This window comes from Carcharhinus amblyrhynchos, chromosome 5 (genome assembly GCF_965287045.1).
Source record: "Carcharhinus amblyrhynchos chromosome 5, sCarAmb.v2.hapA, whole genome shotgun sequence".
Lineage (NCBI taxonomy): Eukaryota > Metazoa > Chordata > Chondrichthyes > Carcharhiniformes > Carcharhinidae > Carcharhinus > Carcharhinus amblyrhynchos.
In genome coordinates, this window is record NC_137328.1 from 117,228,333 (window position 1) to 117,254,086 (window position 25,754).

The window sequence follows — 25,754 nt, forward strand, 5'->3', positions numbered from 1 at the left end:
AGAGAGGGGGGCAGGGAGAGAGAGAGAGAGAGAGAGAGAGGGGCAGGGGAGAGAGAGAGAGAGAGAGAGAGAGAGAGAGAGGGGCAGGGGGAGAGAGAGAGAGAGAGAGAGAGAGAGAGAGAGGGGCAGGGGAGAGAGAGAGAGAGAGAGAGAGAGAGAGAGAGAGGGAGGGAGGGAGGGAGGGAGGGGGAGACAGAAAGACAGACGATGACTAAATACTTTGTCGTCTTCTTTTTGACAATTAACTCTGCTTTCTGAACTTACCAAATAACAAAAGAACAAGTCATTTGTGCACATCTGTTTAATGCAAAATTGACAATTGTGTCATAAGTAGCCCACAAGGTACAGTAGTAACGGACCGATACCCTGCAACCATACCCCCAACCCACTGAAGCTGACAAGTGTAAATATTACAAAAGTTTCTGACAGTCTCATTGTACAGTACATTGTACATCTGTGCACAGAGGGGAAAAAAATTAACACTGTAATCAATCTTGAAAATCCCGCTGCACAAGAAAAGTTCAAACTTTACAAATCGATCACTGTTGCAGGCAGGACAATGGTTCACTTCCAACTATGATGAATGTTTTATAGCACAAATAAAAGATCAACAAGCGTGACAACATTCCCGGTCACGGGCCTTCTTCCACCGCACCTCCCCCGCCCCACCCACCACCTCCGAGTCGAGTCTTCTTGCTTACCACGACAGCCAAGATATTTTCAAAAATCCCGCAAAATGTGCGGCTGCCGTGATATTACTGTGACACAGAGCTGTATTCACTACACTCTAACACTCGTCCACCTTCTCGGTGTGCAGGGGTCAACCAAATTGCAACCCAGTGGCTGCGAATAGGAAGGGACAAAACAAATAAAATAGTAAAGAGATCTCAAGTTCCTGCAGCACCTCCTAAAGGCAGTGTTTTTAAAGTATTTGTAAAATCCCTTCCGTGCAGAAGGAGTCCATTCAGCCCATCGAGTCTGCACTCACCACAATCCCACCCAGGCCCTATTTCCATAAATCCACATATTTGCCCCTAGCTAGCCCCCAACTCCCAACCCCCCAACTCTGACATTAAGGTCAATTTAGTATGGCCAATCAACCTAACCCGCACACCTTTGGGCTGCGGAAGGAAACAGGAGCACCTGGAGGAAACCCACGCAGACACGGGGAGAACGTGCAGACTCCGCACAGGCAGTGACCCGGGTCCCTGGCGCTGTGAGGCAGCAGCGCTAACCACCGCGCTTCCCCACCACCAAGCCCACTCCCCCCCCACCCCACCCCCCAATTGTCATTTTCTCTTTCCAACAGGACGTCATTCAAGAGCAAAACAAAAATACACACAGAGCGAATCTTTTTGTTTGTGGGCTTTGTTTAACTAACATGTTCTAGACGTTAAAATTCAGAGACCAGACCGGGAAACAAAAACAAAATCATAATCGCAGACCGAAATCTCTTCATGTTTAAAAAACATAATAAAATAAAAAGTCGCATGCCAATTTCAGCTGATGCTTTAAAAGAATAAAAAGGTTTAAGTGTGACTGACTTTAGAAGTGGACCTCTTGTCACTGCGTCACCGTGTGATCAATGAAAGAAGAGTTAATGTCTGTTTCAGTGAATGCTGCTGTCAGCTTTCTGATCGTGTCTGATTTTATCATTTTTCACCATGTAGATAAAATAGGCTAGCGTTTCCTTTTCGTTCACTGGAATGGTCCTAAAATGACGACTGATTGTCTGCAAAAAGAAATTTTTACAATTAGGATACATTTCATTCAGTTCATTTATTATTAAGCACCCTCCAAAATAACCGGAAGAATATTCTGATGCAGCTAATGGTAATGACCTGGAACTCTCTGCCTCCGAGGGTAGAGGAGGTGAGACAGTAAACAATTACAAAGGAAATTGGATGGGAATTTGGGGAGGGGTGGGGGGGGGGGTTCAAAACAGAAATGCTGACTAAATATCTCTTAACTTCCCAACACCTTGTCCATCCTGTGACCCTTGCGAAATTTGAAACCAGGGATTCGCAACAAGACTCAGAGAATCAGCCCACTTGATTATGTGCGAATATCTCAGTCCAAAGGTGTACAGGTTAGGTGGATTGGCCGTGCTAAATTGCCCCCTGGTGTCAGGGGCACACTAGCTAGTGTAAATGTATGGGGTTATCAGGATAGGGCCTGGATGGGATTGTGGTCAGTGCAAACTCAATGGTCTCATAGAACATAGAACACTACCGCACAAACAGGTTCACAAGTTGCACCGATCATATCCATACCTACCAGGCTTATCTATAACCTTCAATCCCATTAAATCCCATCTCCTTCTGCACTGTAAGATTCTGAGAGCTCACCGCCATCTCAGGGGCAATCCGGGATGGGCAATAAAGGGTGGGCAATACCGTGCCAGGGCGGCACAGTAGCACTGTGGTTGGCACTGCTGCTTCACAGCTCCAGGGTCCTGGGTTCAGTTTTCAGCTCGGGTCACTGTCTGTGTGGAGTTCGCGCATCCTCCCCGTATCTGCGTGGGTTTCCTCCAGGTACTCCGGTTTCCTCCCACAGTCCAAAGATGTGCGGGTTAGGTTGATTGGCCATGCTAAGAAATTGCCCCTTCGTCTCCAGGGACGTGTAGGTTAGAGGGATTAGTGGGTATAATGTGTAGGGATATGGGTGTAGGGCCTGGGTGGGATTGTGTTCAGTACAGACTCGATGGGCTGAAGGGCCTCTTTCTGCACTGTAGGGTTCTATGATCCTATGGTTCTAAATGCTCGCCCAACCAGTGACGCTCATGTCCCATGAATTAAAAAAAAAAGCTACTTTGGTTTGTATTAAATTTGAAGGCACTGTCGCAGCCTGAGTGAAGAAAGAGAATAATAAGTTCTGTAGCACATTGTAAAAATTTATTTATTAGTCACAACTAGGTTTACATTTAGACCGCCATGAAGTTACTGTGAAAATCCCCTAGTCACTATACTCTGGCACCTGCTCAGGTACACTGAGGGAGAATTTAGCATGGCCAACGCACCCAACCAGCACATCTTTCAGGCTGTGGGAGGAAGCCAGAGCACCTGGAGGAGATGGGGAGAACGTGCAGACGCCACCGAGACAGTGGCCCAAGCTGGGAGTCGAACCTGGGTCCCTGGCGCCGTGTGGCAGCAGTGCTGATTTCAGACACTTTTCACCTGGCCGTAACCCATCGCTGGTTCTATGGTCCAAACCTACGCTCCCCGTGAACCTAATCATGACCTGCGGCACAAGATAAAGGCTGCAGCATCAACAACTAATACTCTTTTTAAAATTAACAAATGCACTGAAAGCAGTACAGGATCTCACCATTCATTCAAACCCCTCTGGCTGCAGATAACACAGCAACAGATCACGGAACCACGCTGAAAGAGTAGGAATCAAACTTAGTCAGCAAGAAAGTTTAAAACCCATTGCCTCAGCAGGAGCATAGGAACAGGAGTAGACCATTTAGCCCCTCAAGCTTGTCCCAGTATTTAACGATATCATGGTTCATCTGCGCCCAAATTCCTGATATCATTTAAATCTGCGCCTCTTTTTAAAACAGTCTTGAGGAATTGTCATAAATTGGATCATAAATCCACGAGGAAGCGTGTTAGGCAAGACAGGTCTCCCTACAGCGTGATGAGATTGTCAAACAGTAGTGGCAAGGTTATCAGCCTAGATTATTTGGTTCATCTTGAGGAGTATCAAAAGTTGAGTTCAAAAGTAGTCTCCCTGATAATCAGGCGAGAAGGTCACGCCTTCGGGGCAAGTCCAAAGAAAGGGCCAACTCATTTACAGGACTGAGAAATTGTGTAAGCTAATGTACAGAGAGCTCCGAGTCACAATGGATCATCACCAAAGTAGAAAATAAAACTATCCCACTCCTTATATCCGCAAAATTGTATAATTTCCACATGGCTAACTAAATCCCTCAAGTTATGAAATAAGCAGGCATTGTCAGGCTTAAGAAGGTTAAGTAGACTAAACTGTGCGATGCTGAGCCACAAACGGTGACATTCCGCACATTCAAACCTTGGTGCGTGTTAAGGGAGCTCAGGATGGTCATGAGGACACAAGAAAACAGCAACACGATGCTAGGTAGGGGAAAATAGTCAGCGTACTGTAAACCGAACTGTCAACCAGGGCCCAGGATAGTAATGGATACAGATATCTGATGAGGGTGGGAGCATTTGCACCACTGAACCCCGAAGCCAGCAGTATAGTGGCTATAGTTCTAGCTATAGCTTTGCAGTTCCTTCATGGATGGCTGCATCACTGGCAAGCCAACATTTGGTGCCCATCCCTAATTGCCTTTGAATTGATTTCAAGGGGCAGATAAGAGTCAACCACATTGCTGTGGATCTGGAGTCATAGAGGTCAGACCAGGTAAGGACAGCAGATTTCCTTCCCTGAGGGATATCAGTAAATCAGTTGGTTTTTATGATAATCAATGATAGTTTCATATCACCATTACTGAGAATAGTTTTTCATTTCATATTTTCCATTAATTGAATTTAGAATCCACAGAATCCCTTCAGTGCAGGAGGAGGCCATTAGGCCCATCAAGTCTGTACTCACTCTCTGACAGAGCATCTCATCTAGACTCTATCCCTACAACCCCAAATATTTAACCTGCTAATCCCCCTAACTTACACATCCTGGCACACTCAAGGGAATTTCAGTATGGTCGATCCAACTAACCTGCACATCTTTGGACTATGGAAGGAAACTGGAGCACCTGGAGGAAACCCACATAGACACAGAGAGAACATGCAAACTCCATACAGAAACGAACCCGGGTCCCTGGCACTGAGGCAATGGTGCGAACCACAGTACCATCGTGCCGCCCAGATTTGATTAATTATATTCAAATTCCACTAACTGCCTTGTTGGGGTTTGAATGCATTTCCCCATAACACTGGGCACAGTAACATCACTGGACCAGTGCAGTACTGGTACAGTGACATTACTACTATCCAATATCTCTCCTTGGACAGATCAGTAACCCAGGAAACGAGAGCCAATCACACCATGACATTCTTAAAACAAAATTGGGTACCATTTCCAAAAAAAAACCTAACCAGCTTTTCGGAAAAGAAACCCATTATCCTTACCTTGTTTGGCCCCGCACGTGACTCCAACTCCCACCCAGAGGCTGACACTGAACTGGACTCTGCAGGGGCCTGACCGAGTCAGTCAGCTGCAGCATATCACCACGTGACAGTTCAAGATGCTTCAGCACCATTTTCTCAAAGGCCACTGGGAACTGGAGAATAAATGTCCAGTTACACAGAGGTGGATTGAAGGAGAAGGCTCACCGAGAGTCATTGCACAAGTTGGACGCTTTCAGGGCTGTTCGCATTCGAGTCAATTCCGGACAAGAAAATGGCCGAAAGTGAGGCGGGGGTGCCAACAGCGTGGAAACAGATCCTTCGGCCCATCTCGTCCATGCCGCCCTGTTTTTACTGCTAAGCTGCTCCTAATTGCCCACATTTGGCCCAAATCCCTCTATACCCACCTTAGCCATGCAATGTCAATATGCTTTTTAAAAGGCAAAATTGTACTCACCTCTACTACTGCCTCTGGCAGCTTGTTCCAGATATTCACCACCCTGTGTGTGAAAAAATTGTCCCTCTGGATCCTTTTGTCTCCCTCCCTTTTCACCCTAAAGCTATGCCCTCTAGTTTTAGGGTGGAGCATTTTAAAGGATGATTTGCATTTTACATAATGCCTTTTCCAACCACAGGATGTCCTTTAATAACCAATGAAATATTTTTGAAGTGTGGTCACTGTGGCAACACAGAAAAACACCAAGGCACCACAATCAAAAAGATGATTGTGATTAGTGAAGCTGGCAGAGGGATAATTATTAGCCAGGGCACTGGGGAATAACTCTCCCACTCGTCTTGAAAATAAAATTGTTGTGGGACCTTGCACATCCCCCGGAAGGGGCCTCAGTTTATCACTTCATCTGGAAGATGGAACCTTAAACACTGCTGCACTGCCCGAGTAAAGACAAAGTCACCATAGTCCCAGGTGACCAGAGGCTTCTCTCCCCTTTCGAGGAGGAGAGCTGACTAGTGGCGGTTTAACCTGACGATCACCACAACTCAGGCGAGGTTCAGAATAACATCAGCCGGTATGGGAATTGAACCCATGCCGTTGGCATCGCTCTGCATCACTAACCAACTGTCCAGCCAACTGAGCTATCTCGGTCCTAGCAAAGTATCAGCCTAGATTTTTGTGTCCAAGGCTTTGGAATGGGACTTGAGCCCACAGCCTTCTGAATCAGGCTAAGTACTGACCAAGTTCTGACACAGTAACAAGTTAGCTTGAACATACTTCACTATATTACTTCATTGCACTGTGAACGTAAGCCTATTTGTGGCTAATAAATAAACTTGACTTTAAAATTGTACTACAACTGCCCAAGACAATATGGAATCAGAGAATCTATGGCACAGAGACAGGTCCTTTGACCCAAACTGGTCCATGCCACCCAAAATGCCCATCTAAGCTAACCCCATTTGCCTGCATTTGGCTCATATCTTGCTAAACCTTTCCTATCCATGTATGCGTCCAAGCACCTCTTTAATGTCGTCAACGTCGCTGCCTCAACCACTTCCTCCAGCAGCTCATTCCACATATGTACCACCCTCTGTGTAAACAAAGTTGCTCCACAGGTTCCCATTAATTCTTTGCCCTCTTAACATTTGCAATAATTAAATTTGAAATAGCAAAGCACCGAATAAAATGTTTAGCCAGAACGTAATCTTAAAATAAAAAGGAGGCATTTGAATAGAGGAAAAATATTGTCCCTGGTGATTTGATGGGAAATAATAAAGATTTTGGTGCTGACACTGGTAAGCAGGTCAAAGGGACAGTTTGTCTCATATCGCTGCCAGGTGAGCTTACAAGTACCAGTTTGTATACTGGCGGAAGAAGTGATTTTTCATCAGAAATGGTGCAACCTCAAGCCAAATTTTTCAGGAGTTTTTTTTTAAAATGATTTGTTATCATTTCCACCTCTTTCTGAATGTAAGATTGAGATATTTGGGTGTCAAACGGTCAGGTGGCACAAACTACACATACAGGGCAGGTGGACTGTTCAAAAAGGGGTTACCAATATGTTTAATGCGCCTTGGGGCAGCATGGTGGCACAGTGGTTAACACTGCTGCCTCTCAGCACCTCACAGGGATCCCGGTTCGATTCCCGGCTTCCGTCATTGTTTGTGTGGAGACTGCACGTTCTTCCCGTATCCCCACAGTGTGAAAGGCGGGCTGGTTAAGTGTTTTGGGCGTGCTAAATTCTCCCTCAGTGTACTTGAACAGGCACCAGAGTGTGGCGACTAAGGGATTTACACAGTAACTTCACTGCAGTGTGAATGTAAGCCTACTTGTGACTAATACAGAAATAAACTTTTGCATTGTGCTTACTTTGGACATACAGAGCTAGCTCATTACTCTCTTTCCCCACTCAGACTGAAATAGTGTCCTGAAATTTAATATAAACCGAAGTAAATTTTTCAAGGTACATTGGTGTCACTGGCTGGAGCAGCATTTATTGCCCATCCCCAATTGTCTTTGGGATCTTGGTGAACTGAGTAGCTTGCTCGGCAATTTGAGGGTTCACTTAGAGAGCCTGCCACGTTGCTGTGGATCTGCAGTCATGTCAGCCAGATCAGGCAAGGACAGATTTCCTTTCCTAAAGAACATGAGTGAATCAAGTCAAAAAAAAATCCTTAAATCAAAATGGAGTTATCTGCCCTACCCCACCTCACTTAAACACAGACATTCTCTGTTCTACCGTCAGGACAAAGATATTGCTCTGCCCAAAGCCGCAAGGAACTATAAAAGGTCGTGAATGTAATCCAGTCCATCACTTAAACCAGCCTCCCATGCATTGACTGTCTGCACTTGCAGCTGCCTCAGCAAAGCAGCCAGCATAATTACGGACCCCACGCAGTCCGGATATTCTGTCTTCTACCTTCTTCCGTCAGGAAAAAGATACAAAAGTCTGAGGTCACGTACCAATGGACTCAAGAACAGCTTCTTTCCCTGCTGCTGTCAGACTTCTGAGTGGACCTACCTCACACTAAGTTGATCTTTTTCTACACCCTAGCTATGACTGTAACACTACATTCTTCACTTCTATTTTCCTTCTCCATGAACGGTATGCTTTGTCTGTCTTGCACGCAAGAAACAATACTTTTTACTCTATGTTAATACATGTGACAATAATAAATCAAAGTCAAAGCCTGTAGCTGACTTTAGCAATGCAATGGCTGAATGCTAAAAGCTATCTTCTTAAAAGACCTACCCGACCCCATGATGAGTTTCCTTACCTTCATTGCGAAGAACACCCAGCTCTAGCACATCTGTCTCCACCTTACTACATGTCACCTGCTACTGGAACTTTCATTTGTTATCTTATTACCTGTAGACTAATCCCATGCCCTCCTGGTCAACCTCTCACACTGAAATCTCAGTAAACCTGAACTCCTCAAACTCTGCTGCAGCAAGTCCTGTTTCTCTGTCGCTGTGCTCTGCGACCTACATTGGCTCCCAGTCTGAGCGAACCTTGATTTTAAAACCACATCCTTGTGAAATCCATTCAAATCCCACCTTTGGCTCAAAGGATTGCAGATTGGAAAATATCAAATGTAACTAACTCTAGGCCAGGTAGCTTAATGTGTCATAAATCCTAGCAGTTTCCCTATTAAAGGGGTTACCGCAGGGCACTTTGAAAATATTAATGCAATCAGGCTGAATCAACAGACGTAAAAGCGAAACCACGTTTGATTAAGTAGATAGAGAATAGAGGCAAACAAGTCATTTTCAGGTTAGCGAGATGTGACGAGTAGAGTGCCGCATGAAACAATTTACATCAATGAAAGGATCAAATGTATGATTGCTAAATTTGCTGAAGACGCAAAGATAAGCAGGAAAGTTAAGTTGTGGGGAGGTCAAGAGTCTATGAAGAAACATTCATTGAAACTAGAAGCAGGAGCAGGCCATTTGGCCCTTCGAGCCTGTTCCACCATTCATTTTGATCGTAGCTGATCATCAAATTCAACACCTCGATCCCTTTAGCCCCCAAAGCTATATCTAATTTCTTCTTGAAATCACACAATATTTTGGCCTCAACTACTCTCTGTGATAGTGAATTCCATACATTCATCACCCTCTGGGTGAAGAAACTTCTCCTCATCTCAGTCCTATAGGGTTTACTCCTTATCCTCGAACTATGACCCCCTAGTTCTGGACACCCCCACCATTGGGAACATTCTTCCTGAATTTATCCTGTCTAACCCTGTTAGAAGTTCCTATGAGGTTCTCTCTCACTCTTCTAAACTCTAGTGAATATAAGCCTAACCGACTTAGTCTCTCCTCATACAATAATCCTATCATTCCAGGAATCAGCCTGGTAAACCTTCACTGTCCTCCCTTTAGAGCAAGGGCATCCTTCTTCAGATAAGTACACCAAAACTGCACACAATACTCCAAGTGTGGCCTCACAAAGGCCCTTTATAATTGCAGCATATACATCCCTTTCCCTATACTCAAATCCTCTAAGATGGTCAACATACCACTTATCTTCTTTACTGCCTGCTGTACCTATGCACTTACTTTCAGGAACTGATGCGTGAGGATGCCAAGGTCTTGCTGAGTATCCACCTCTCTCAATTTATACCCATTCACATAACAATCTGCCTTCCTAATATTGCTACCAAAGAGGATAACCTCACATTTATCCACATTATACTTGCATCTTCCATGCACATGCTCACACATTTAGCCTGTCCCAATCATGCTGAAGGATCTCTGCATCAACCTCACAGCTCACCCTCCCACCCAACTTTTATCGTCTGCAAACTTGGAGATATCCCTTGTCCAAATCATTCATATATTAGCACAGATCCCTGTGGTACCCCAATAATCACTACCTGCTAGCCATTTGGAAAAAGACCTATTTATTTCATGGTAGCGCAGTGGTTAGCACTGTCGCCTCACAGCACCAGGGACCCAGGTTCCACCAGGGACCCAGGTTCAATTCTGGCCTTGGGTGACTGTGTGGAGTTTGCATGGGTTTCCTCCAGGTGTTCTGGTTTTCTCCCACAGTTCAAAGATGTGCGGAGTAGGTGGATTGGCAATGCTAAATTTCCCCTCAGTATCCAAAGGCGTATAGATAAGGGGGAATTAACAAGGAAAATATGGGGTTGCAGGAATAGGATGGTAGGTGGGCCTAGGTTAGATGCTCTGTTGTAGAGTCTGTGCAGACTAGATGGGCCAAATGGCCTCCTCCTGCACTGTAGGGAGTCTATGATTCCTGTCCACCACTCTGCTTTCAAAACATCTCAAGATACTACCCACAATTCCATGCGCTTTAACTTTACATAGCAAGCTGTGAGATCTTGACTGAAAGTCTATGTTCTAAGTTTATTTATTAATGTCACAAGTAGACTTACATTAACACTGCAACAAAGTTACTGTGAAAATTCCCTAGTCACCACATTCCAATGCCTGTTCGGGTACACAGAGGGAGAATTTAGCATGGCCAACGCACCTAACCAGCACATCTTTCAGACTGCGGGAGGAAACTGGAGCACCCGAAGGAAACCCATGCAAACACAGGGAGAACATGCAGAATCCACATAGACAATGACACAAGCCGGGAATTGATAACTACATCCTGTTTAGTCAACTCTGCCGATTTACTAGTACACTCTACTAGTCTACAAAGGGATAGGTTAAATGAGTGGGGTGAAAATTGAGTAGCTGGAATATAGTGCGAGGTTGTCCACTTTGGCAGGAAGAACAGAAAAGCAGTACATTGTTTAATGGATAGAGATTGTAGGCCTCTGCAGTACAGAAAGCTTTGGGTGTCCTGGTTCAGGAATCACAGCATGTTAGTGTGTAGGTACATCAAGTGATTAGGATGGCAAATGGAATTGGTATTCATTGCAAAGGGAATGGAATGTAAAAGTAGGAAAGTTTTGCTGGAATTGTCCAGGATGTTGGTGAGACGACAGCTCAAGGACCGTGTATAGTTTTGGTCTCCTCATTTCAGGAAGGATATAATTACACTAAAGCCATTCAAAAAGGTTCACCCGACTGATTCCTGGGACCAAAGATTAGTTAGGTGGTGCCTGTATCCATTAGAGTTTAGAAAAACGATAGATGATCTTATTGAAACATAGAGCCGGGGCGCGGGTCATTAGTCAATGGAATTCTCTTTTCCAGACAGCAGAGGCAGAGTCATTGGATATTTCTAAGTCTTATTTAGACAGATCAATATCAGGAGAGACATTGGCCGAGTGGTATTATCACTGGACCGTTAATCAGAAACTCAGCAAATGTTCTGGGACCCGGGTTCGAATCCTGCCACGGCAGATAGTGGAATGTGAACTTACTAAAAAATATTTGGAATTAAGGATCTATTGATGACCACTGTCAACCGTCAGAAAAACCCATCGGTTTATTAACGTCTATTAGGGAAGGAAATCTGCTGTCCTTACTTGGTCTGGCCTACATGTGACTCCACAGCCACAGCAATGTGTCTGACTCTCAACTGCCCTCGGGCAACAAATGCTGGCCAGCCAGCAACACCCATGTCCTATGAAGGACTAAAAAAATTGATTGATCTATCACAGATTGACAATAGAGTCCATCTATAGGGTTTTGGGGGATAGAGGCCACAATCAGATTGGCCAGGATCACATCAAACGGAAGAGCGTGCGCAAGGGGCCGAGTGGCCTCCTCCCTTTCCTATTTCATATGTTTGTGTGCCTAATCCTAGCTTCTGAATTTTTTTCCCTACCTCTCCCTAAAACCCATCTCTTTAACCAATCTTTTTGTCACCCTTCCTAACCTCGTATGCCAAATTTTGTTTGATTATTGCTCCCATCAAGCACCTTGGAATGTGTTACCATGTTAAAGGCACTACATAAATGCAAGTTGTTGCATTTATATAGTGCCTTTAACATGGTAACACATTGTTTTGATCAAGGGGTGGGGGAGGGGGAGGGGTGGTAGTGGAAACCATGGAGGGACCTGGACTAGACAGGAAGAGTCTTAATTATTGGAGGCAAGATAATGCAATTCCTGAAAATTGGAATTTCTCAGGGCAGCATCCTTGACCCAACATTCAACAACTACTTCATCAATCCCTCTGTCACAAGGTCTTTCCGATGTTTTGTTGAAGAACATCGCTGCTGATCTAGTACTGGATGTCAAGCAAGTAGCCCGATAAGAGGGAAACAAAGGGGAAGCAAGGAAGGTAGAAGTTGGAAGTCATCAGCAAAATGTGAAAACTAATGCTGTTTTCAGACAAGGAAGGAGAAATCAACAACACAGAGCTTGATGAGTGTTTAAAAAGAATATTAAATCCAAAAGGCATTCAGCACAGATTCATTAGCACTGCTGCCTCACAACGCCAGGGACCCGGGTTCACTTTCAGCCTTGGGTCACTGTCCGTGTGGAGATTGCTTGTTCTCCCAGTGCCTGCGAGGGTTTCATAGAATCCCTACAGTGCGGAAGGAGACCATTTGGTCCATCGATCCTGCACAGTCAACAAGCCCACCCAAACTTTATTCCTGTAACTCCATGCATTTACCTTCCTAGTTCCCCTGACACTAAGGGGCAATTTAGCATGGCCAATCCATCTAACCGGCACATCTTCAGAGTTTCTTCCCAGTGCTCCAATTTCCTCTCAGTCCGAAAGACGTGCTGGTTAGGTGCACTGGTCATGCTAAATTCTCCCTCAGTGTACCCAGACAGGCACCGGGGTGTGGTGACTAGGGGATTTTCACAGTCACTTCTTTGCCGTGTTAGTGTAAGCCTACTTGTGACACTAATTAAATAAACTTGAAAAAACTAATCTTCTCCAGTTCCAAGACTGGCCAAATGTTGGCCTTTGTCAGGGGAAAAGTCTATGAAGATTTATTGTTTAAAAATGACTACCACTGAAGTTCACAAAGCAACCGCATTGCAATACCCAAGGAAATGCAGGTAGAAAAATTGCCATCCGCCTTGCTCATTTTTGCAACGTCTCTTCACCCAGAGATTAAACAGATTCGTTTCAAATACTTTGTTTTGTTTGCAGAGTAGGTACTGAAACCTACTATCACAGAATATTGGGATTTGAGTAAAGATAAGAGATATGAACCAGAATATGACTGTGCACAATTCATTATCTGTACTTGGCAAAGCAATTTTAAACACAAGCATCACCCACCCTGCCGTTGGCTTATTTTGCTACCATCACCCAACAATAGGAAAATAAATACTTTACAACAAAAATACCATTAAGGGCATATATATAATACCTCAGCTAGCTGAGCTTTATTTAGTCCAGGTCTGGTCTGTAGTTTGAAGTGTCTCTTATAACGCCTCAGCGTGTTTACTTGCAGTTGAAACAAATCAACCTAAAGTTAAAAGAAATCAAAAGATTGAGCATTTCTCGGGCAAATCAAGCTGGCATTACAATTGAGAAATAGTCTCAAAATAGAGAAAAACGGCGATTGATGGTGCGTGGGACGAGACGAGAGTTGAATAAAGTAAAAGCTTACAGATTGATTTAGATTTCAGCCCAAATTTCCCAGCTACAAACATCTAGAGGTCTTTACTTGTGTTGCAGGCTGTGACATCTCTCATCGCAACCTCCCAACATGTTATTCCAGGTAACTAAAGAGCACAGTTTAGAACTGTGGCATCATAGGAAAAACAACTGATCAAAAGTCCATTGAATCCACGTTCCAGCAAGCCTACATTGGTTGGGGAATAACAGCAGGAAATCCTGCTAAGTGGTTAGCACTGCTGCCTCAGTGCCAGGGACCTGTGTTTGACTTGTCTCTGCGGAGCCTGCATGTTCTCCCTGTGTCTGTGTGGGTTTCCTCCAGGTGCTCTGGTTTCCTCCCACAGCCCAAAAGACGTGCAGGTTAGATGCATTGGCCATGCTAAATAGTCCCTCAGTGTACCCAAACAGGCACCGGAGTGTGGTGTTTGGGGGATTTTCACAATAACTTCATTGCAGCGTTAATATAAGCTTACTTATGACACTAATAAATAAAAGTAAAAAACTAATCAAAAGATTTATACTTCAAAAATAAATTTGGCTCGAGGGAAAGAGTGAAGTTGAGAGTCCACCGCCTCTTATACAGCATATAATCCATCACGTTTCCCACTCACTTTAGCTCTGAAGCTTCATCATACACACTTGAAACATTTACTCTATTTTCTCTCTCCACAGATGCTGCTATGCCTGAGACTTTCCAGCGTTTTTTGTTTCAGATTCCATCACCCGCAGTATTTTGTTTTTATTATGTGAGGCTGTGGTTCTAATTGGATTGCTGTTCCAAAGAGCACAATGGGCCAGATGGTCACGTTCACTGCTGTAGATTTCTATGATTTTGCACTATGTTGATGAATATTCTATCAGGTCCCCCCCCCCCCACCCTCAGGAGAGTGGCTTAGACTTGAGAGACCTGAGCACACAAACCCACACTGACTGAAGGAATGCTGCACTATCACCTCTGCTGTCATTTGAATAAGATATCTTTCACAAATACAAACTTGAAAAGATTATGTTTTTGGACTGTCTCTTTAATTTAGGGCAAAATGGAGAAACAAAGAGGGTCATGTGACTTACCCTGAATCAGGCCTGACAACAAGCTTGGGTGGCATGGTTGTTAAATTAAAGGGAAGGCTCAGGTTGTTTTTACTGGGAAGAAAGTGCAAGATGCTCACATTTGTGGACAGTGGCAAGGGCATTCATGCTGACTGCAAATAGACTGTTGGTCTCCAAGACTCTCAGACAAGTGATAGAAATGTCAAGTTTAAAAAGTTATACTGAAAACTCTATTTAATTTCAAGATAGAACGGAGCTGAGGGCTTAGGAGATAGTTAATCAGCATTTCTACCTGGATACATAGCCCATGTGATTCACATTTCCATGGAGATCTGTTTTTGAGGGGGAAAACATGCCACAAAAAGCCATGTAGTATCAGCTTAGAGAGTTTTCTTAAGATATCACTGAGCCTCACAGAAAGGTCAGGTTACAAGAATCCAGACAGCAGAGGGTTGTAAGTGGCCAGTATATATTGTTCACCTCACCGAATGTGGTTGGGAGCTAGCAGTTGGATTGAGGAGGTCAAATTCACGTGGATTTAAATGAAACTGGAAGATTTGCAGGAGGGAAGAATCTTTAGGGTAACTGTCACTGCAAAAGTCAGTTCAGGGATTAAAAGTTATCTGGCTGCTAAAGGAAAAAGGAAACAAGCCACTGGATGCTGAAAATAGCTTCGGACTAGGTCCTGAAGAACAGTATTCACTTGAGAGACAGTAAAGTGTAACATTACAAGGGATCTTCGGTTGTTTTAAAAAATTAAATGGGGAAAACTTTTCTGCAGTTTAGAATATTAATTACCAACTGAACTAGTGTGCAGCCTATGTTGCTTCTGGCTTGTTTGTTACAGTAAAAGTTTTGAAATCTTGAAACCAGGGGGACACAATTTCAAAATAGGGAAAGCTTATTAGGTCTGAGATAAAGTGAACTGTTTTTACTCAGAGGATTGTGAAATCCTTAACACCAGAGTGCCATGGATGTTCTTGACTAACAAAGCGGAAATTGATAGATTTCTAAATAACAATGACATTAAGGGATATGAGATAATGTGGGAATAAGGCATTGTGGTGGATGGTCAGCCATGATTGTATTAAACGGCTCTCGCTGTGAGCCTTCCAATGAATCAGGAGAAATTCAGACGTCTTTTTAAAACTTATCAGTCTCCACAGATACTGAAACAGGTAGATGTAAAAGATCTCCTGGTGCTATTTTGAAGAGCGGGGTGGGGGGGGGTAGGGAGTGTCCCCTGGCGTACTAGAACAATATTTATCCAGCAACCAACATCGCAAACTAATTACAACACTAATTGAACAGCAAAGACAACTGGTTATAAAATGTTTTAGGAAGCTTAGATTGTGAAATGCACTATATAAATGCCAAGCTTTTCTTTGAGAGAGAGAATTCTGAGAGAAAAGTTTGCACATAAAAGATAAAATAATTTTATCTGTTCTTAATGGTGGCTGAAATATATTTCGACAGCTGGTTTAAAAAGAAACGTTCGTCCTCATCAAGGTGACGGAGGGCGAATCAGACGTTAAGAGTCTTTCTAATTTAGAATCCCGACAAAGCAGAAGGCGGCCATTTGGCTCATCAAGTTTGCACTGACCACAATCCCACCACACCCCATCCCCGTAACTCCACTTATTTACCCTACTAGTCACCCCCTGACAATAAGGGGCAATTTAACATGGCCAATCTACCTAACCTGCACATCTTTGGACATTAGTCTTAAAACAAATAGTGTGGTAAAGTGAAAAACTGACAATTAATAATAAATTCCAAATGTTGCATCTCCTCCACAAGCATCTGCAGAAACGGAGGCTTTGGTGAATAGCACTGACGTACAAATAGACAACATTCGCATTTGATCACCACCTTTCTCTTCTTCCCAAGAAGAAATCAGATCAGATCAGATGGTGAAGTGTTGTTCCCTTGAATTGTATCAAACGTGAGTAAAGGAAATTTACCAAAAAATTATGCAAGATAGCCCATGGGCAGGAAATCTAGAGGAAGCATGTCACGGAAATTTGCAAACAAGACCAGAGTGACTTACCTCGTGAGTAGCTGAATCAGGGATCAGCAAAGGCCCTGTTTCAATCCACATCTGTGTTGTTTGTGTGACTCTCACTATGGGCAGCAGTTGGGTTACAATTAGCCTTGGAAATCCCCAGCAAAGGATATAATTAAAACAGGGCACTACAATTGGCCTTGATAAATCAGCCAGTGCACATGTTCTGAGTCACTTAAGCAGTTGGACGTGCACACATGTGGCATATTGAACGCAGAGATGATTGGACTTAGTGGTGGTGCCGTTCTTGCACCAAACAGAAAGATGGTGCTCACCATTTGCGTGCATGTTATCCACTTGGGGAAGGTTTCAGAGGCACCTTCTGCTTGCGAATTCCAGCAAAGGATCAGTGTATTGGAAATTTGGGTCAATGCGTTTGCCATTTACATTACATTTCTATATTTGCAACTAGAGTTTTGAAACTCGATTATGGAAAGTCCCTTAAAATCAAAAACCACCTCAACTACAAGCCTTGGACACATTTACCTCTGGAGACTCGGCATCATGGTCCGGTGAATCACCCCCATCATCATCACTCCCTTTCCTCTTCCTCTTGTTTCGAACACTTTGTATGAAACTTTTGTGAAAGTCACATATGTACAGGTGTCGAACCTGAGAAATAAACATAAGAAAGAAAGAAATCGCACAAGTTACAACACATTGTAATCATGGCTTGAGAAATAACAAGCTTAACGCAGAATGGTGGTGGGACAGATGTAGCAAGAGTGCAGTGATGACGAAAATAGAGTTAAGATCAGCTTTCCCCAAGTTCACAGTGAACTAGTTCCCAATACCTACAATTTATCCAGCTGGGCTCCAAACTCTTCAGTGACCAACCAGGAACAGTCCTGATTGGGTTGAGCAGGGAGGTGGGTGGTAATGGGAAAGGAGGAGTCTCTTTGGGATTTAAGAGGACTATAAATGCCACGTGCCTGAGAATTCCTCACAGCAGTCCAAGTAGTCAAATATCTCAGCCCTACAGGCTTGCATTATGGCAGAACACTGCTGACTGACTAAACAACCTAGCTCATTGATGGGATCTGAAGGGTAGAATCATCCTTGGGGAAGGAGTTCTTTCCACTCCGACAGTCCTGCAAATTAATGAACCATTTAAAGCGATGCTTTTCAAGGGTGTCTGAAAATGTTTCACAACCAAATGGAGTACTTTTGAATTGCAGTCACTGCTGTAACATAGGAAATGAAACAACCAATTTCCACACATCAAAATCCTACCAGCAGCAAACGACCAGATAATCAGCCGAGTCCTGGGGTACAGAGGGATTAAGGTGTTCTAGTACAAGTCACCAGAGATTACTGTATAGGTGCAGCAAACAATTAAGGAGGCTAATTGAATGCTTTCTTTTGTTTATGAGAAGGATCAAACACAAAAGCAAGGACACTGTGCTTCAGTTCTACAGGACCACATCTGAAATAGTGAGACGGAAAGAAAAAATGCTGGCAAATCTCAGCAGGTCTGGCAGCATCTGAGAGGAGAGAAAAGAGCTGACATTGAGTCCAGGTGATCCTTTGTCAGAGCTTCAACACACTTGCTGAGATTTTCCAGCATTTTCTCTTTTGGATTCAGATTCCAGCGTCCGCAGTAATTTACTTCTATCTCAAATACAGTGTGCAGTTTTGGTCTCATTACTTATGGAAGGATGCAAGTGCATTGGAAGCGAAAAGGGGAGATTTACTGGATTCGTTTCTGGAATGAACGAGTTGTTTAAGGAGGAAAGATTGGACAGAATGGGTTTGTTTCCACTGGAGTTTCAAAGAAAGAAGGGTGACATGATTAATATATAAATATATACACAAGATCCCGTATGGTCTTAACGAGGTGGACGTGGTAAGGGATGTTTCTTCTTGTGGATGGGTCCAGAACCAGAGGACAATGTTTTAGAATTAGGGGCAGTCTTTTAGGACAGAGAGGGAAGATTTCTATACCCCCATCCCACAACCACCCCCACCCCCGGGAGGCGTTGGGTGACTTTGGAACTCTGCCTCAGAGGGCAGAGGGATACAGATTTGTGTTAGGCAAGTAGATCAAATATTATCAGGGGTGGAAAGGAGTGTAGATTTCAAAGCACCATGGTTGGACCATGATCTTATTAAATCGCGGAGGCGGCACAAGAGGCCAACTGACCGACTTCTGCTCCTAATTCATATGTTTATGCTGTAGGTGGAGGTATAAATGTTGACGAGGGATCAAGAGATAAGATCCCCGTTCATCTTCAAAATGGTGCCATGGAATCTTTTATGTCCATCTGAGAGCAGGCAGGTCTAGTATCTCAACAGAAAGACGGCATCTCCAACAATGCAGCACTTCCTCAGTAGTGCAAAGGAGGTTCAGCATACATTTTGATGCTCAAATCTCTGACGTGGACTTAAAGAATAAAGAAAAGTACAGCACAGGAACAGGCCTTTCAGCCCTCCAAGCTTGTGCCGATCATGATGCTCTAAAAAAAAAATACCTTCTGCCCTTACTTGGACCATGTCCCTCTATTCATACACCCATCAAGATGACTCTTAAATGCTGCTAATTTGCCTGCTTACACCACCTCCTCTGGCAGCACGTTCCAGGCACCCGCCACTGCATGAAGAAGTTACCCCCACACATCTCCCTTAAACTGCACCCCCCGCCCCCCCCCCACCTTGAATCTGTGTCCCCTTGTAATTGACACTTGCATCCTAGGAAAAAGCCTCCTGCTACGCCTCTCAATTTTGTAGACCTCTATCAGGTCTCCCCCTTCGTCTCTGTCCTTCCAGTGAAAACAATCCCACTCTATTCAACCTCTCCTCTTACCCTGTATCCTGTTCTCGAGGAACATCCTGATAAACCTTCTTTGCCCTCTCTCCAAAAGCTTCCACATCCTGTTGGTTGAACTCACAACCTGGTAACTCAGAGGTGGGTACTACCCATTGAGCCAAAGTTGACGTTGTCTTAACCAGCTTCCTTGTATTCTATGCCAGAAAGCAGTGTGAAAGTATTTCAGTGGTTCTTGTCAACCTCCTTGTGCTGTAGAGAGACAACCCTTTCACCCAAGAGTATGAACTCCCACAACTGAGAAACAAAGTGCTCGGTTGCCATAGAATCCCTACAATGCAGAAGGAGGCCATTCGACCCATCGAGTCTGCACCAACCACAATCCCACCCAGGCCGGATCCCCATAATCCCATGCATTTACCCGAGTCCCCCTGACATCAAGGGGCAATTTAACACAGCCAATCTACCTAACCCACACACCTTTGGACTGTGGGAGGAAACCGGAGCACCTGGAGGAAACCCACTCAGACACGAGGAGAGCATGCAAACTCCGCACAGAAAGTGACCCAAGCTGGGAATTACGCCCGGGTCCCTGGCATTGTGAGGCAGCAGTACTAACCACTGTGCCACCATAATAGCAGATTTTTTTTCTGAGAACCAGCAATGGATGCAATGGGTCAAATGGTCTCACTCTATACCACATGACTCTGTGTCAACCCCTCAGTGATGAAAGTGCAGGGTTTGTAACGAGATTCGAAAACCGAACAAAATCACTGAAGCATTTTAAATAAACTTTTCAAGTGATGTTGAAAGCTCTGAAGCCAGACAGCAAACCAAGGAGTTTACGGTTTTAATCCAGCCATAGTCCAAAACCTAAACAGAACGTTTTTCATTTTTAGGTCATGAATCAGACAATACTCAGTTTAAAAATAACCTAGTAAATGACATTGTAGCAATGAAAACAAGTGCAGTGTACCATACAATGCAAAGCCAAAATTTCTCACAGAGGCAGCAGCCTTGACACAGTGGCTGCACTCACGTCTGAGTCAGTCGGTTGTGGGTTCAAGACCCATTACAGCGACTGCAGCACAAATCTTACTGTTGTCTGCAGCTTATGGCAATCCTACTCACTGTGTTGGCAACCACACTGGCACTTGCCAATTTTAGCTGCAGCACTGCAGCAGCAATTATCACGTAATTTCAACAACCATCTACGTGGATGTAGCAAAACGATGCTTTACACGAGTGTCAAGACAAAAAAACTGACACCAACTCGCACGGAGTAATTGAGACAAGGGTGAAAAGTTTGGATAAGAGATAGTAGGCCTGAAGGAGAAACTTAAAGAAAGTGTTAATGTTGGACAGGACACATCAGAGCCTGAGACAGGCGAAATCATGGCTCCCAATAATCAGGCAAGGGGGAGAAAAAGAAGGGTTGAAATTGAGGAACACAATGTTATGGGCTGAAGATTACAGAAATGCGGAGGGGCAGAAGCTCGTTAGGAATTTCAACAATCAGAAGCAACTACTGTTCAACAGGAGCCAGGCAGAGAGCAAATATCTGGCACCGGAGTGTGGCAACTAGGGGGAATTTCACAGTAACTTCATTGCAGTGTTAACGTAAGCCTACTTGCAGACTGGTAAATAAACTTAACTTAATATGACAACAACATCCCAAGTAGAGGGGTGCTCCCTGCCAGTGCTGCTGTGTGTAAGTGATCAGTGAAATATTTATAGGAGCTGTCCTATTTTTTCCCTCATTACTTCCATAGGTAAACAGCTCTTGTCCAGTGTCGATATCACTCGGTACAATAAACTACTTGCTGCAATGAAAAGTATTATACTCTCTGATCCTGGAGAGATCTGCTGCCAAATCTAGTCTTTGTGAAGCAGGGGCTGGTTCCGAAGTGTTTCACAGTCAACACATCAGCACTGAGTAATTAAGCTACAGTCCCAATTACTGATGCTGTATACTATATATGTGATAATGCTGCCTGCTCTGAATATTCAAAACTCTCTGTACAACTACTTTATGATGGAAGTACAACTGCTTAGCTCCTGTGCTGAGACCAGTCCTTTCCAAATCACTACCCAAGAGAGGCAGAGCAACCAAGATTAAAAGCAAATTACTGCGGATGCGGAATCTGAAACCAAAGAGAAAACGCTGGAAAATCTCAGCAGATCTGGCAGCATCTGTAAGGAGAGAAAAAAAGCTGATGTTTCGAGTCCAGATGATCCTTTGTCAAAGCTTTGACAGAGTCACCTGGATTCGAAATGTCAGCTCTTTCCTCTCCTTACAGACCCGACTGAGATTTTCCAGCCAGGATTAATTTGTGGCCTAAGAGTTATTTGATCCCTGGTAGGGAAACAGTGCGATAAAATGAACGGCGGGGTGTTGGGGATGGAATGGAGCAGGGGAACAAGACTAACTGGACAGCTCTACCAAATGTTTTCTTCCTTCAGCCTAGGCTGAAAAAGAGCCTTGCACTACTCAGGAGGCTTGCTAACCCAGACACTGTAGATTGAGATGAGAGAAGTTAGGAGAACGTGCTTTCTTCATTGTTGTACAATGCTGGAAAGAACACAGCTGAGATTGACCCAGGTTTCAGCCTGATGTCCTCACGATCAAATAGCTTGTCCCCCACCGACAATCTCGACTTGCATCGGAAACTGCCAGCCAAGGATGCTTCCAAAAGACTCTCGCTGCCCCAGGGAGCAAGTGTCAGCTCACGTCAAGAGATCAAGCAAATCACCCCTTTATCACCCCATCCCAAAACGCACCCCATCATGCCATGCAAAAATTATCTCCAACCAAATACTGAATTAGTAGGTTGGCAAATCTTGGTTGTGACAACAGCAAGTTGTATGCCTGTGTACTGGAGGCAGGAGGTTTGTGGGTTCAAGTGCCATTCCAGATACATAATCCAGGTGAACATTCCAGTACAAAACTGAGGGGGTGCTTCACTGCCACCAATGGACTCTTAGGTGGTTGTTTAAGATTTCACAGTGCTTCTCAAAGACTGGTAGAGCACCCTGGTCAATATTCTTATCTTAAACCAACATCAAAACACATCAGCACATTGCTTTCTGTGAAACTTTGCCATGTGCAGATAATCTGCATGATAGCAATTCAAAAGTACTTCAGAGGCTGTTAAGTGCATTGGGTCAAGCCCGGGGTCAGAAAAGCTTAATGTAAGGGGTTTTTTTTCCACTTTTCCCCAACATCACTTCTTAAAAACTCCAGTGCCCTGCGTTGACTCTTCCTTAGACCCCCTATACACCATTCCATAGGCTGCATTCAGCTCAAACAAGTAGCAACTCTTCCTGATTGAATGGTGCTTCAGTGGCCTATTTGACCAGGAGGACAACACAAGCAAAAATATCTCTTTGTTTGATGTTTATACACAGACACTTCTGTGCCTACAACTACGACACATTGTCAAAAAATTAGAGCCAGATCTCTCAGAAGTTTAGTTAGAAAATACTTCTACACGAAAAGGGTGGTAGGATTGTGGAACTTTTTCAACATAAGAATCTGGACCGTATAGCCCTTCAAGCCTGTTTCATCATTCAATACCATCATAGAATCCCTACAGGTCAGAAGGCGGCCATTTGGCCCATCAAGCCTCGATGGGCCAAATGGCCTCCTTCTGCACTGCACCAACAACAATCCCATCCAGGATCTATCCCCGTAACTCCACATATTTACCCTGCTAATTCCCCGATACTAAGCATCAATTGTGCACGGCCAATGAACCTAACCTGCACATCTTTGGACTGTGGGAGGAAATTGGAGCACACAGACACGGGGAGAACATGCAGACTCCGCACAGTTAAAAGTTTATTTATTGGTGTCACAAGTAAGCTTAGATTAACTCTACAATAAGTTACTGCAAAAATCCCCTAGTTGACCCACTCTGGCACCTGTTCAGGTACACTGAGGGAGAACTTAGCATGGTCAACGCACCTAACCCAAACGTCTTTCGAACTGAGGGAGAAAACTGGAGCACCGGAATAGACCCACACAGACATGGAGAGAACATGCAAACTCTACACACAGACAGTGACCCAAGTCAGGAATCGAACTCAGATCCCTGGCGCTATGAGGTACCAATGCTAACCACTGTACCACCGTGTCACCCCAGTCACCCAAGGCCGCAACTGAATGATGGCCAATCACCTCCTTAACTTCCACCCTTTTCTCTTCATATCCTTTGTTCCTAAGTCATTAAAAATCAATCAAAATCTGCTCCAGTCACTTGTAATTTTAAATTTAATATTGCGAGATCTTTAGATTAAGAGATATGGGGGTGGAGGGAAGGCAAATTTATGAAGCTCCGTCACAGATCAGACATGTCCTCAGTGAATGGTGGAACAGGTTTGAGGGGTCGAATGGCCTCCTCCTCCGTTCCATTGGGGTCAATGCGCACCCATCCAGGAACAAGCCCCCGACTGAGTTTCTTTTTAAGAAACGTGTCACTTTCAGTGTAAATGTTTAAGCCTGCACCACCTTCCATCTACTATCTTCCTCGGTGACACTAGCTAAAATCAAGAATGAAAACTGGAGCTCTGTTACGATCCTTTCAAAAACTGAGCAAGTTCAGTGTTTATTTTTAAAAAAGCCCAACTCTGCAAATACAAATACAGCGTTTTTGCCCGGGCAACGACTTTCACACAAGTCAGGGAGACATTCACTCGTGGCCACAGATTCCCCAATGTTAAACTCTAGGTCACAGCAGACGTACAATTTGAGTTTAAACACAGCGGCGTGTGGGAAAAACTGTTTTTTTACAACCAGGATAAACAAGAGCTACATATCCCCAACCAGATCTTTTTTTTTAATAGAATGATTCTCTGGCCGGCTGGTTAAGTGGCTACCAGAGTATTGAAATCTATGTTTCGGGCCTTTTGATGGACCTCATGACAGTTTCTTGTTTCACATCAGCCTACAAAACTGCTCAATCACACCACACCAAAAACTGCTCACCCTCTCTTTTCCCCCCTCCTCCTCCCTCCCCCCCCCATCCCTTTGTTGACAAATGTTACTTTAGAGACTTTCCGCGGAATATAAATAATTAAGAATCAACAGACTTACGTTCTTGTCGGTTTCCAGCTTGAGTTTCTTCTGTGAAATACTTTTCTGGATCCTCTTGCTAAAGCTGGCGTTGCCGGCAGGGCGGTTGCACCTCTCTCCATCATCAACCAGACAACAAATGTGGCCAAATCCTGGCGTCCCGGCGCCGCCATCCCGGCTGTCTTCTTCGGTACTAAAACCGTTCATTTCTTTTTTTTAATTCCCCTCTTGCCCCCTCTCTTCTTGTTTCTCCCCTCCTCCCAAACAACCCCTCCTCTCCCCTTTCAGAGAACAGGGTCTATCAACTCAACGCCAAAACGTGTGGGTTCGAGACCGGCACTCAGTTCCACAACAAACAAAAAAGAACTCTTTCCTAATATATATATATATATAAATATATACACACATACACAGAGAGAGAATTCAATATGGCAGAAAGTGTCTCTTTAACGACGGGTTAAAGAACTCACATTGCAACTTTCGCAGTGGGAGCAGAGGGGGGTTTAAATTCTTGTTTTTAAACAAAAATTACAACTCTCTAAGAAGCTCACAATGGCCGGGCTGTTCCATGCGAAGCCTTTACAACAATTATTCCCTTTCTGGCGCCGGTAACGCGCCGCTTTGTAGGAGAGAAATATATATTTCTCTCGTTTCTTTTTTTAAAAAAGGGGTGGTGGAGGAGCAAAGGAAAATTATCCACCAGGACTGAAGTCTGATGTTTTCATTCAGCCACACGTACAATACAAACCTCGAGCTTCAGTGAATAATAAAGCAACGTATTCCACACGCTTTTTAAAAAAGAAAAGGGGGAGAGAAAATAGAAATAAAAAACACACACACACGACAACAACAAAATATACTAAATGACATTGATGTCTGCCCACTGCAGGGCAGACTTGGACTGCAGTACTTGGGGCTGCTCCTGGCGAACAGCTGTTGCCATGTACCAACGTTCCAAATGGAATCAGGAAATAATGCCCCTGCATTGATACATTACCAGCGTTCCAAACCCGGGGAAGGGGGCGGGGCAAGCCGCTGCGCACCACGGGAAGTGTAGTTCCCCCCAGCCCACAGCCGCGCATGTCACGTGCCCCGGCCGCCAGCGGCAGGGAACTACATGTCCCAGACTGCCCCGCGCACCTGCGCAGGGAGGCATGCGCGCCCAACGCGGAAGCAGTGAGTGTGTGTGTATATGGGGAAGGAAGAAGAAAACAAATGA

The 25,754-nt window shown here is 44.3% G+C and overlaps 1 protein-coding gene across 1 annotated transcript; it reads right to left on the reverse strand.

The window, feature by feature from the left end:
• Positions 1-1,281: 1,281 nt before the first annotated feature.
• sap30l (sap30-like) lies at positions 1,282-25,514 on the reverse strand. The gene is made up of 4 exons (XM_080189753.1): positions 24,557-25,514; positions 17,184-17,309; positions 13,332-13,430; positions 1,282-1,732 (listed from the first exon to the last, which is right to left on the reverse strand). Exons 1-4 carry the CDS (start codon positions 24,740-24,742, stop codon positions 1,610-1,612), a joined length of 534 nt encoding a protein of 177 aa, XP_080045879.1. The 5' UTR covers positions 24,743-25,514; the 3' UTR covers positions 1,282-1,609.
• Positions 25,515-25,754: the final 240 nt, after the last annotated feature.